This window comes from Sarcophilus harrisii, chromosome 1, assembly GCF_902635505.1.
Source record: "Sarcophilus harrisii chromosome 1, mSarHar1.11, whole genome shotgun sequence".
Taxonomy (NCBI): Eukaryota; Metazoa; Chordata; class Mammalia; order Dasyuromorphia; family Dasyuridae; genus Sarcophilus; species Sarcophilus harrisii.
The window spans coordinates 39,955,212-39,968,926 of record NC_045426.1 but is presented as its reverse complement, the minus strand read 5'-3'; the positions used below and the strand labels follow the sequence as shown (position 1 = coordinate 39,968,926).

General features: G+C 33.4%; 1 protein-coding gene across 1 annotated transcript in view; it reads right to left on the bottom strand.

The window, feature by feature from the left end:
• Positions 1 to 13,715, bottom strand: part of LOC100915406 (contactin-6) — a 415,511-nt gene that overhangs the window by 152,414 nt on the left and 249,382 nt on the right. The window contains exons 8-9 of the mRNA XM_023498129.2: positions 8,532 to 8,668; positions 6,988 to 7,117 (exon numbers count right to left, since the gene is read on the bottom strand). Of these exons, the coding sequence (XP_023353897.2) occupies positions 6,988 to 7,117; positions 8,532 to 8,668 (267 nt within the window). The remainder of the gene's footprint in view (positions 1 to 6,987; positions 7,118 to 8,531; positions 8,669 to 13,715) is intronic.

The following is a 13,715-nucleotide window of genomic DNA, read 5'->3' as shown; positions in this document are numbered from 1 at the left end:
TCTTGGGTGATCCTTTTGTGGCACCTCGGTATTTAAATGGTTTTTTTTTGGCTTTAAAATTTTTTAAGATGGGAAACCGCTATTCCTTGGGGTTTTTATTTTGGGTTTCGTTCAGAAGGTGTTCGATGAATTCTTTCAATGCCTCTTTTTCGTTCTTTAATCTGGGCAGTTCTCTTTGATGATTTCTTGTAAAATAATATCTAGGCTCTTTTTTTCATCATAGTTTTCGGAAAGTCCCAATAATCCTCAGATTATCTTGTAATCTATTTTCCAAGTCTGTCATTTTTAAGTAGATAATTCATGGTTTTTCAGTTTGTCATTTTTGTTTTGTTGACTGATTCTTTGTCTCAGTGAATCATTAGTTTCTATTTGTTCAGTTCTAATTTTTTAAAGAATTATTTTCTTCATTAGCTTTTTTTTACTTCTTTCTGTATATGTCAATTGAATTTTAAATGTATTGTTTTTGGTCTATGATTTTTTCCATTTCACTAATCTTTTTTTTTGTGAATTTTTTCTTTTCAATTCGAATCCACTTTCTTGGTGTTCTTTTTCTTTTCAATTCACAGATCCTACTTTCTTGCGGTTCTTTTTTCTTTTCCAATTCACCTCCTCTTTCTGGTGAATTCTTTTTTTTTCAATTCCAAATTCTTACTTTCCTGAATTTTTTATTTTTTCAATTCAAATTTTGTTTCCCTGCACTTCCTGGGAATTTTTAACTTTTCAATTCATTTCCAGGAAGTTGTTGCTCTCTTTAAGGTTCTCTTTCCTTTCCCCATTTATCTTCAACTCTCTTTGAGCTTTTAATGGTCTCTTCTAGGAGCATCATGGGGGACAGTCTGATGCATGTTTTGCTGTTTGAGGTTCTTCAGGTTTGCTGACCTGCTCTTTTTCAAAAGGGCTGTCCATCGTTCTTTTCCTCTTTTATTCATGTTTTAAAGCCTTTGGGTATGTCTCTAGGCAAGGGGTTCCACTTCCTCGGGAGCAGGAAAATGTAAACCATTTCCCCGGTATGGGAGTGCCGGAGGAGTTTTCCCTTCCCCCAACAGGAAGTGGGTCAGCACTGGCCGAGTATCGAAGTGCCATGGGCTGGTGGATTAGCGATTGCCCTCGGCTGGGCTAATGAAAGTGTCCTGCCCAGGGGAGCCTCTTGTGGTAATGTGGTATTGCGGCGCTGCAGACCCAGGGCGGAAACTCTGCCCACGTCTCTCCCCAAATGCAAATCGGCCCTGGGAAGCTCTAGGCCAAGCCAAGCTCCCCCACTGTGCAGATTGGAGGGAACCCGGGCTGCTCCTCCCTCCTGCAGGATACAACTCCCCAAGGAAAGCCTGTACTGCGGGTTGGGGCTGCAGCGGCTGAATCTGTGCTTTCACTTTCAGTTTGAATCTCCCGGAACTTTTTCTCTCCCAACTTTTTTCTCCCGTCCGTTCTCCCCTGGCCCCAGACCAACCTTTTTGGCGAGTGCAGATTTTCTTTGGCCTGTGGTTGTTCTCTTCTTATCTTTCAATTGTGCAGTCAAGCTATTTTGAAAACTCGATATAATATTGATAAAGAGGGTAAGAGAAGAGCTTAGAAAGTCGCGTGTGTCTTCTCCACCATCTTGGCTCCGCCCCCGACCGAGAGGCAAATGTTAACATTATACCCATTGTATGGATGAGAAAATTGAGGCAAACAAAAATTAACTGACTTGCACAGGGTCACATAGGTAAGACGTTTCTTCAACAAAATTTGAACTCAGGTCTTCCTGACTTCAGACAGTGATCTAGTTCAATACAATCATGAAAGGGATCTATATATTGATATTCTTTTTTTTTTTATTTTTTTAATCTCTCTCATTGATCAGTCCTGGTTTTCTTCCTTTGCCTCAACCACTTTGCCTTCAACATTTCTTTCATACAAAAAGTATTTGATTAAAAAAAACCCGCCCAAACTACTTCATGAGATTTTCTTAAGGACACAATGCCAGTGAGAAAGTTTTCATTGTGATCCATTATGATTTTAAAGTTGCAAGAAGCCAAGATAGCAATGTAAAGGCAGTGATTCCCCTCAGCTCCCTCAAATTCCCCTCTAAATGCTAAATAAAACTTTAAAGTTGCATCTTGTTCTTCATTTTCCCCACAACTTCCTATTGTTATTGTTTAATGTGGTAAGTTGAACTTTAAAATGTAAATTTCAACTTGTCTTTCCAGTATTACAAAAATTCTTAAATTATCTCTTTTTGATGTTTTCTAGGTAAGTTTTTTTCTTATGATTTGTTTCCCATTTTCTTCTTTTAATCTAAAGGTTAAATTATATCTCAAATAAAATTCTGTAGTAACAAGACCAACAAAAATTTGGGGATGGAGCAATTCTTGAGGAAAGGTCAGTTTCCTTGGGATTGCTGTCCAACTCAGTGCAGTGCATGCTTCACCCAGATAAGTCAACAGTTGGCCTTAAGTGATAGAAGTAGTTTTAAGAGCTCTCATCCAACAGAGTGTAATGAGATCAACTAATCAGAAAAGGATCCTTTTGCTAGCATTTGGGACAGGGCAATATTACATTGAACATACACAGATCCCAGGAAAAGAGAACTAGCCCACCAGCACTTGTGGCAGCAGGGAGCAGGGAACCTGTTCATGTTTACATAGTAGAGAATCCACAACCCTAGTTTCAGAATCAACAAGGAAAGGAGTACTTATGCTTTCAACCATAGTAGAACAGGTGCCCAAGTTGCAATTCCAGAGTCATGAGAAGGGGAAATACTTTTAAGGAAGAGAATTAGGTGTCCTATTCACAATTTTAGGATGCAAAAGAGTGCTTTTGGTATCTTACAGACCACAATACAGGCCATGAGAGCAGTGAATGGCATCACTTTAGTTCATACCACCATGGGAGAACCAAAAATTGAAAGATGCTCAGACTAAAAAAAAAATCTACACTAAAAACCTGAATTTTGGGATAGCATCATTTCTTGAAGGAACCAGAACCCAACTTTAACATATAGCTAAAAGTCAATAAATAGGTTGGAAATAATGAACAAAAAACCTAGACTCAGAATATTTGGGACAATTAGGTGGTGTAGTGTACATAACATTAGCCTTGGAGTCTGGAAGACTTGAATTTAAATTCAGTCTTAGACACTTATTAGAAATCTGACCATGGTCACATTACTTAATCATGTTTTTTTTTTTTCCATTTCTCATCTGCAAAATGAGCTAGAGAAGGAAATGTCAAACTTCTTCAGGATCTTTGCCAAGAAAACCAAAAACAGATACACAAAAAATTCAAAACAATTGGAAAAAATCCAACAACAACAACAGTAACAAAGAAAAAAAAAAGATGCAAACTCAGAAGAAGTCAGTAAAGGTCCATGTAAAGTTTAAAAATGTGAATTGATCACAGACCCAAAAGATTTTTTGGATGAGATAAAATTAATGGCAATAACATTAATAATAATAGTAGAGAAATTTGCTTAAAAAAAAAAAAAAGATGAGAATGTTTCAAGAAAATTACGAAAAGTTAGTCAGCACAAAAGTCAAGGAGGCACAAAAATGCCAAAGAAAATAAGAAAAAAATCTTAAAAAGAAGAACCGGCCAAATGGAAACAAAAGTACAGAAGCTTACTAAAGAAAATTTTATAAAGAAATTAGAAGTGGGCAAATGGATGCTAATAGCTTCATGGATCATAAAAAAAAATTAATAAAATCAAAATAATGGGGAAAATGAAAATGAGAAACATATCATTAGAAAAAAAAAACTTATTTGAAAAATAGTTCAAAAAGAAATAATTTAAGAATTATTGTACTACCTGAAAGCCATGATGAAGAAAAGAGCCTAGGTATCATATTTCAAGAAATGATCAAGACAAATTATTTTGATATCCTAGAACAAAAGGGTAGAAATGAAACCGAAAGACTCCATCAATTATCTCTTTAAAATACCAAAATGAAAACTCAAAAGAATTTTTAGTCAAATTTTAGAACTTCCAGTAAAAGGGAAATTATTGCATTGAGTTGGGGGGGGGGCGAATTAAAAAATCATGTAACCACAATAAGAATAACAAAAGATTTAACACCTTCTAAATTAAAAAGATTAGAAGGCTTTGTAATGTGTAATTCCAGAAAGCAGAGGAGCTAGGATTACAATCAAGATTAAAGTACCCAGCAAAACAGTATAAAGTGTTGAGTGGAAAATGATATTTAGTGAAATAGAAGATTTTTATGCATTACAGATGAAAAGACCAGGCCTCAATTGAAAATTTCATTAGAAACTCAAGATTCAAGAGAAGTACCAAAAGATAAACATGGAAGAGGAAACATAAGTGAATCATTAACATTAAATAATTTACCTTTCCATATGTAAAAAAGAGACATGTAAAGTCTAAGAAATTTATCATTTTAGGGTGATTAGAAAGATTCTATATAGAAAGAATGAAGAGAAATATGTTGATTGTGATGATTTCAAAAATAAAATTAAAAGCAAGAAAAGGGAAGAAGAATGAAATAAAATTGTATGAAATATTTGACATAAAAAGTGTGAAAAGAAAAGCTTTTACAGTGGAGGGGAAGATGGAAGGTTGTGAGCAACACTTAAACCTTACTCTCAATAGAATTAGTAAAAAGAGGGAATAACACACATTCAACTAAGAAAGCAATCTTGTTTTATAGAGAAGTAGGAGAGGAGGAGGACTAGATACGAAGGAAATACATTGATGGAGTCAGTAAGTATTCAGAAGCAATAGAGTTTTGAGAAGAAACATGGAAAAGAGAGAAAGGGATAAATGGGGAAAATATGGAGAGACACAGAGGTAGCAATCAAAAGTGTAATGAAAGGGAATAGCAGAGTGGATAAAAAATAAAATATGACACTATTTTGGTATATGTATTTTGTTTTATTTGTTTTTACCAGAAACCCACTAACATCAGAAACAGATATCATTTTAAAGGTGAAAGGTTGAAGCAGAATCTATTATGTTTTAACTGAAGTAAAAAATGAAACAAAAAGTATGGATAGTAATCATGTTCTCAGACAAAGCAAAAGCAGAAATATACCTCTATAAAAGAAATAGGAAGAAAAATTTCATTTTGCTAAAAAATACCATAGACAATGAAATAAAACCAATGATAAACACATATGTATCAAATAACAAAGCACTCAGATTGTTAAAGGAAAAGTTAAATGAGTTACAAGAGGAAACAGATGATAAATCCATCCTGGTGGGAAAATTTAACTTCCCCCTCTAAAATTTAAAGATGCCTAATTTTAAAACAAAGGATATTTAAGTTAAGGAGAAAAAGTTAGATATGCTAGACCTTTAAAAGAAAAGTGAGTGAGGAGCAGTGAGTTGGCACAGTGAATAGACCACCAGCCCTGCAGCCCTGAGTTCAAATCTGGCCTCAGCCATTTAATACTTCCTAGCTATGTGCCCCTGGGCAAGTCACTTAACCCCAATTGCCTCAGGAAAAAAAAAGAAACAAAGAAAGAAAGAAAATAGAAAAGAAAACTGAGTGTGAATAGAAATATGCATTTTCTTCAATGATATAGAACTACATCAAAACTATGTATTAATTCATAAAAATCACACCCAAATATGAAAACCAGAAATGTCAAATGTATCTTTTCCAAAACATAATGCAATATGGAAAAATGAATTAAAATAATTAGAAATGAAAAAATCTATGAAGAAATCAAAGTTACACATAGCTATGTAAAAAAAATGTAGTAAATTAGTATAATTAAAGAAATGAAAATTAAAACAACTGTGAGATATCATTTCACACCTATCAGATTAACTCAAATGATAGAAGAGGAAAATGACAAAAGTTGAAGGGAACATGGAAAAGTTGCAACACTAATACAAGACCTGTATCAGCAAAACTGGGTACTGAATTATGCGCAAAGAAGTATAAAACCATGTATTCCATTTAATCCAAAAATACCACTATTGGGTCTATTTCCCAAGACGATTAGGGAAAAAAAAAACCTATATGTTCTAAAATTTTATAGCAGCTCTATTTGTGTTTGCAAAGAACTGGAAACTGTGGGGATGCCTATCAATTTGGGAATGATTAAAATAGTTGTGTTATTTGATTATGGGTGAATACTACTGTGCTGCAAGAAATGATGAGCAGATTATTTTAGAAAATTTGGAAACATATAAAATAATTAAAAGTGAAATGAGTAAAACAAAAAAAAGAACATTGTATACAGTAACAGCATTATTGTTGAAAGAATAATTGTGAATGACTAAATTATTCTGAGTATTATAAATATTAAAATCCACTAAACAGGACTTATAAAGGGAGCTTCACCTCTATAGAATTTATTATATAGAAATATATATACACACACTAAATCATTAACTTCTGCATATAATATCATGTATGAATTTGTGTGTGTGTGAGTGTGTATGTGGTGTATTTGTTTACAAAATGGTGGCCTTTTCTACAGCAGGTTGGGGATGTAAAGGAAGACATTTAAAAACTAAAAGTGGAACAAAAAATAAATTGTTTTAAAAAGAAACTAAATGATCTAATTTTAAAGAATTAGTGGGTCAAAGAACAAAACATAGAAACAATAAATAATAACATTAAAAAGAATGATGAGACATCATATCAACATTTACGAGATGCAGCCAAATTAATATTTATAGGAAGATTTATGTCTCCTAATACTTATATCAGTAAAATGCAGAACAGAGTAATAAATTGGGCATACAATTTAAAAAAATACAAAAATAACAAAATTTAATTACTAAATTTTAAATTCTGAAAATCAAAGAAAACGTTAACAAAAGTAAAATTAAGAAACCTCTTGTGTCACCATTTTCTGGCAGATTGATAACTTCATCTCTTGTAAAAATCCCTGTATACATTAAAGAAACTAATTTCAATATGATGCATTATTTCATGAGACAATAATCTACACTTCAGAGTAAAATTGATTTGAGATTATATGTAATCATAACTATATGCAAATGCCATCTTGAATCCATTATTTCTAATGACTTACCTCTAACTCTCAATTCAGCATTAGCATAAATGGTCTGATACTTGTTTTCTGCAACACATTGGTAAAAACCTGAATCTGACACATTCAGCATAGTTATCACAAGTGAGCCATTTTCTATTTGGATTCTTTCCTAATAAAAAAATAAGGATTCAAAGATATTATTATTATTATTATGTTGATATCCTATTTTTAAAAAAAGGATCATAAATAGAGATTTATGTAATGAAGCAAAAGCTGGTTTAATTGGAATTCTTTTCAACAAAGTCTCTCAACTCATCTTTCAGAATATTTAAAGGAAAGTTGTAATTGCTTAAGGGCACAATCATAGCTTTTAAGCTTGAAGGAAACATAGTTTTATCTAGTTAACATCAATTTCATGAAGGTGCAAAAAAAAAATCCAGGTATACTGAGGTAGGAAATATCTGAGGTAGGATTTATACCCAACTAATCTCACTTTAATTATTTAGTTCATTCCACTCTATTGGGCATTAAGATGACCCAGAATCTTTGTATTCAAATTCTTTGAAAATTTATAATCAGTATCAATTTAAAGTATATGATAATTCTAGCTTAATCAGAATACTGAAATAAACAAGTTAGTCCCTTCTCTGACTATGCCAGGAATGTTAAACATGAATTTTAAGTTTAGGACAACTATAAAGTGCCTTGTAATTAACCCTCAAGGTGACTTGGAATTTGATGATCTCCTTTGGAGACAAAAAAAGAATTGTACTGTACACTTTCTTCCTACAACTTACAGTAAATAGTACTTAAATGTTGAGCATTCTTTCTCTGTGTTAAAATAAAATACTCTCTTTCAGTCTCAAGTGCATCTCATAATATTTTAATCGTGCAAATATAACTTAAAACTAAATATTTCAAGCTACCCATTACCATTCCTCAGAAATAATAAAAGTCATCTGCAGGAAAACAGAAAGAACATCCTGTGAAAATGGATTCATAGGGGAAATTCCTCTAAAACAGAAACGGGCAATATCTCTAAATGCAGGTCTGAAACAACAGATGGATATTTTTGCAGTTTTTACAGAGAAAGCACATGCAGAATTAAGTAGAAAATTGAAGCAATCATTTGGTTAATTTAAAGGAAACAAGTGTGACTGCAGTATGAGGAATAGAGACAAGAAAGGTATTAGAGTAAAAGAAACTGTGTGACCTTGGACAAGGAAATTCCTCTCCCTGTGTCTCTGATTTTTCCTCTATAAAATTAAGAGGTTGACTGAATGACCTTTAAGGTTTTTTCCAGGTCTAAAATTTAGTTTCTATGAATTCTGGGGGAAAGCACCTTTTCCATTTATATATATTGAAACTGAAATTGAAAGAAATTAATGTCTTTTTATTTTAATCTTTAGATTAAAGTATCTGTCTCAATACTCCATTTTCTTTTTGATCTGTTACAACAGTAATAATTTATAAATTTATTGAATTAAAAAGCAATCAGACTTAAAGTAGGTGAAGCAATGGAATTAACAACATATCAGTACACACATGTGCATGCACACACACATAGACACACATGTACTTACCTCTGGAACAATAGGTTCACCATTTTTTAACCATACATAAGAAGGAATTGGTTTTCCACTGGCTCTGCACTCCCAAAATAAAGGATCATATATGGATAAATCTGTAGTTTGAATTTTTTTATCCCATTCTGGAGGTGCTATTCAAGAAAGAACATTTTTAAAATATTTTGTAGTTAGGTTCCCAAGTCATTCCATGAAAATAAAATAACTGAAGGAATTTCATTTTATAAAATAAAAGGACATCAGGAAATAAAACTTGGAAGTGTGTGACATGAAATTTGTCTACTACTAGAGTTTTGATTGCATTTGTTGATATTTGCTTGGATTAAAATAATATTTCTATGTAGGCAATAGCAAGCTTGTTGAGAAGGTCATGTAGGAAATGATTATTGATGAGAGAATAGAAGAACTATTGTGGGTAGAGATATCTTGAAATGGTACTTCAGGAGAGCTAGTTAATAGGAAATTGAAATTCTGGGGGCAGGGAATTGCATCTGAGGTGTTCTTAACCATTATGTGTGCATGTGTATGTATATAAATGTTCACCTGTCAGACCCTTTAGACAATCCTGCAAAGCCTCTTGCCTCCTTTTTCAGATAATGATTTTAAATGCAAAATAACAAAATACATAGAATTAAAAAGGCTACCAATTATATTGAAACGTAGCTATGAAGTTTAAGATAAAATGAAATGGTTTCTGAACCTTGGGCTAAGATTTACTATTCTAGGGAATGGTCACTGGCCTGGGTAACAAAACTCTTGATGAGCTAGTGGAGAAGATGGTATTAGGTTATGCTTATTTTACTATTCCTGGATAAGAAATGAGGATTGTGAAAGAGAAATTTTAAAAATCACAAGGGACCAAGGAATTTGAAGAAAAAAGATTGGTATATGTCTATGTTGGAAATTATAATTTTCCCCAAAATTTTGGGAAACATGATAGTAATTATATTTTTAAGCTCAATAAGATATTATTAGAAAAAGAGATTCCTAAACATTTAGCACTCCTAGAATCCTGAGGGAAAATGTAGCCAGCATAATTCTAGGAGACAAATGCCTGAGTACTAGCTACACAGCTAAAATTGTTATGGCTAAAATATAAATTCAATGCAGAGTACATTAGAACTCAAAAGATAGATAGATAGCACAAAGGGACAGAGTTTCTTTGAACAGCTCTTTGAAATTAAAAAGAAGATATGGGTTCCACTTGGAATGTACCTCAACCAACACTATGGAAAACTAGCGACCATATTTAAACTGTCTTCTGTTATTTCCCTTGATAAAAAGGAGCTAAAACTAATTCCACATAAAATGTGAATGAACAAGTAAATATTATATATATATGTGTGTGTGTGTACATACACAAATACATATATACACACATGTATGTGTGAACATATAAGCACATATATCATATATATGTATATTTATAATAAAATAGCATCCAGTTGTGTAAAGAAAATTAATCATTGTTATTCACCTACTTTATTATAGCTTTACTCACCTACTTTAAGTAATCACTAAATATCAGTCTATAGATTTACATACAGAAATATTACACATATACCCTATGCAATGATTATTATTGAAAATTAATATTTTATATAAATATATATAATATATAAAAATACAAATATAATATATATAATAATAAATATAAAGTAACATTTTATATATGAATACACATTAATGTACATAATGCATAAATATATATAATACACATTGCTTAATTTAGGTATTATATATGTTAAATCTAATTTGCATATTACATATACAGATATAGCATGCATGTTTTCATGTGTATGTATGTGTGTGTGTATATAAAATGGACCAGAATTCTAGATTACTTTTTACCATATAGACATGAGCAATTATAACCATTTTTAGAATCTGTCATTGATATTTCTCCATTTTTGTTTCTAACAGTGTTCTGTATACCTCTTTATCCATGAATCTGATTTCATTCTCAAATTTAGATACTTAAACCCTGTGTTTCTTTGTCTAACTCATTTAACTTGCAGAGGCCACAGTTTTATTTTCAACTAGAAAACAAGAGCTTTAACTTTAACTTTGTAAGCTTTAACTTAGGTCTCTTCCCATTCTAGATTGATTTCATTTGTAATGCAGCATATATATTTATCTATAGTATATTCTCTTCTTCAGAAATAATACTTATCAGAAAAAGGCAGCCATAAGTGAAAATAATGGAGATTCCTTGGAGTTTTGATTTTGGTGCCTTCTTTAGATGATTAGTGAATTATTCCAATGGTTGTTTTACCATCTGATTCTAGAACCTCAGCACAGTTTTCCCTTGTTTTTTTTTTTTTTTATTGTGATGTTTCTTTAATTGTTTCTTTAATGTTTTTTAATTGTGATGTTCTCTTCTTTAAAATAATAATGGTTCTTTCTGGGAGAGAGGGTTTCTTGGGGAGGTTTTCTGGAGGCAGCCTTAGTTTCAGTTAAAAGTAAATAATTACTCCAAAAGCAGCCAGGTCATAAAAGTTCAGACCTTTTATTGTCTCCAATATAGCCCGGTTAGTTTTCTTGGAGGCCTCTCTCTCTCCTTGGTTCTAAGAGCTCTTGCAGCTTTGTCCTTTGCTTTTGCCTCTGCTTTCTTCAGCCTCCAGCCAGCACCAAGGTAAAAGTAATGAATCTCTCTTGCCTTGGAGAGAGGGTTTGTGGGCTTCCTCCCAGAGTGCTCCTCTCCGACCCCAGTCAATGTTCCTAAGTAACTCCGGAAGCTAAGAGCCTCTATAGATATGCTCTCCCAAAGGTTGACTCCGCCCCTCCAAGGGAGGGATTAAGGGAGGTGTGAATTCAGATATCTCATACTAAACCCTGAAATCTCCCAAACGTGTGAACTCCAATGAGTACTTAAATATTTCTTGCTTATATGAGTTCTCTAAAGGTGTGAACACAAGCATTGTTTCTATCAGTATTAGCAACTTATCACCTTGTAAGGATTTGCTCTAAGGTGTGAACCAATAAGCATTGTATCAATTCCATTGAGTTAACACCAGGATTCTGACATCTCCCTTGAGTTTTCAGCTTGTTTCAAGTTGAGTTGACACTAGGATTCCAACATCTCCCCCTTTCTTTTGATTTACAATATAGGTGGTCATAACTTCCCTGACTTCTGAAGGAGGTGAGAACCCCAAAAAGGTGATCACGCCTTCCCTGACTGCTCAAAAAAGGAGTGAAAACACAAAAAGAAGGTGGTCATGCCCTCCCTGACATCTCAGGAATGGAGATGAAAACACCAAAGGAAATAGAAAAACCAAATCAGATTAGTGGGTTTCTAAAGGGGCTCACTTGAAACAAGTTTGAAACAAGGTGTACATAAATCCATCAATATAGGAGGCATTACACATAATTACATAAGCACATAGCAATATAACACAGGCTAGTAGTAATGTAACAAATAACATTAATCAACATGAAGAATTTATCCATGTCCATAAGTCCTAGAAATAGTCCAAAAGAAACCCATTGTCCATTAGTTCATGTGCCAGGAATCCAATAATTCCTGTAAGCTTTGAAGTAAACAATTTTTCATAACAGGAATCAACATACAGAATAATACATGTCCATAAGCCCTAAAAATAGTCCCAAAGGAATCTATTATCTATTAGTTCATGTGCCAGGAATCCAATAATTCCTGTAAGCTCTGTAATTCTGCAATAGTCTCATCAATAATTTTTCATCTCAAGAAATCCAATGATTCTTGCTGGTTCTTGAAAACCAATTCTTGAAAACCTGAAAGAGTCTAATCTTGTGTTAGGAAATCCAATGATTCCTGAAGATTTTGTTCTTAGGTCTTCTCCCTTGCTTCCAGATTTTTCTCTTTGTCTGTTTCTCTCTGATGGACAAGGCAAATATGGCTCATTGGCATCCATCTGATTCCTTTTCTACCTGTGGAGATACAAGCAAATCCTCTCCCCCAAGCAGTTAACCTATCTTATTCCCTTCCATTTACCACTTTAGGGATTTCTCCTCATCATCTGGCAATTATCTAAAGATAGTAGAACTGCTTGCACTGGACACTGCTCTTCTGGGTTAAAAAAACCTGTATTCTCCCCAACTGTAATCCTGATCACTTTTCTGTTGGTTGATGACATCATAGTCCTGAATTTCTAAAGACTCTCTGGATGTAACCTCAGCTGCTATCATGGCCCACCTATCTTTTGATTGATACCTTGGAGCTGAGCCCTGCCTCTCACTTCTCTGGGTCAATCTACATTCTGAGGCCCAGTGGAAGCCTCAGTTGCATTTTGGACATAGAGTTTTGGGTTTTATTCTCTCACCCTGTCCTCTCATTCTATTTCTGTATCTGCATTGGGCTCTCAAATGTACAACTTTTCCACAATGAAAACACTGACGAGTTTCTCTAGAATTTTTTTGCCAAGAAGGACCCTATCTTTCCATGTTCATCATAGTTTGGGCATAATAAGCATTTGTGCCCACTGTGGCACAGAGCCTTATGATCTCCTCTAAAGGAGCATCTTTATCTAGTCCCCATATAATTCTTTTGCAAACCTCATTAGCATTTTCCTTAGCCAGATGTCTAGTCATTATTTCTTTGGCAGCATTATCTCCAATGGTTCTTATTACAGCTGTTTGCAAACATCCCACAAAATCTTCAAAAGGTTCATTAGGACTTTGCTCTATTTTTGTAAAAGCTTTACTTCCATCTTTCTGTCCAGGGAGATAATTCCAAGCTTTTATTGCAGCCTTAGAAATCTGCTCATACACTGTTATGGGATAATAAATCTGTTCTGAATTCTCTCCATAATGACCTTCACCAGCTAGTTGGTCAAAAGTGATTTGTCCAATAGCTCTTGTTTGCCTATTGTGTTGGGCTTGAATCCTGCATAATTCATGAAAGTCCGAAAGCCACAATATTTTTTTTTCCATGTTCTAAACATGTCTTTGCTATGGATTTCCAATCATTTGGAGTTAAGATTTCATAAGACAAATTATCTAGTAACATCTTAACATAAGAGGATGTAGCCCCATAAAAAGTGCAACCCTTTTTCAAATCTTTATTTTTTTTCCAAATTAAAAGGAGTGTATTTTCTCTCTTTTTGACCTGAAGGGTCAAGCTTTTCAATCACAGGATGTGCATTTATAAAATCAAATATATCTTCTCCTTCATTTTTTGCTTTAATTAATGCCTCTTCTAAT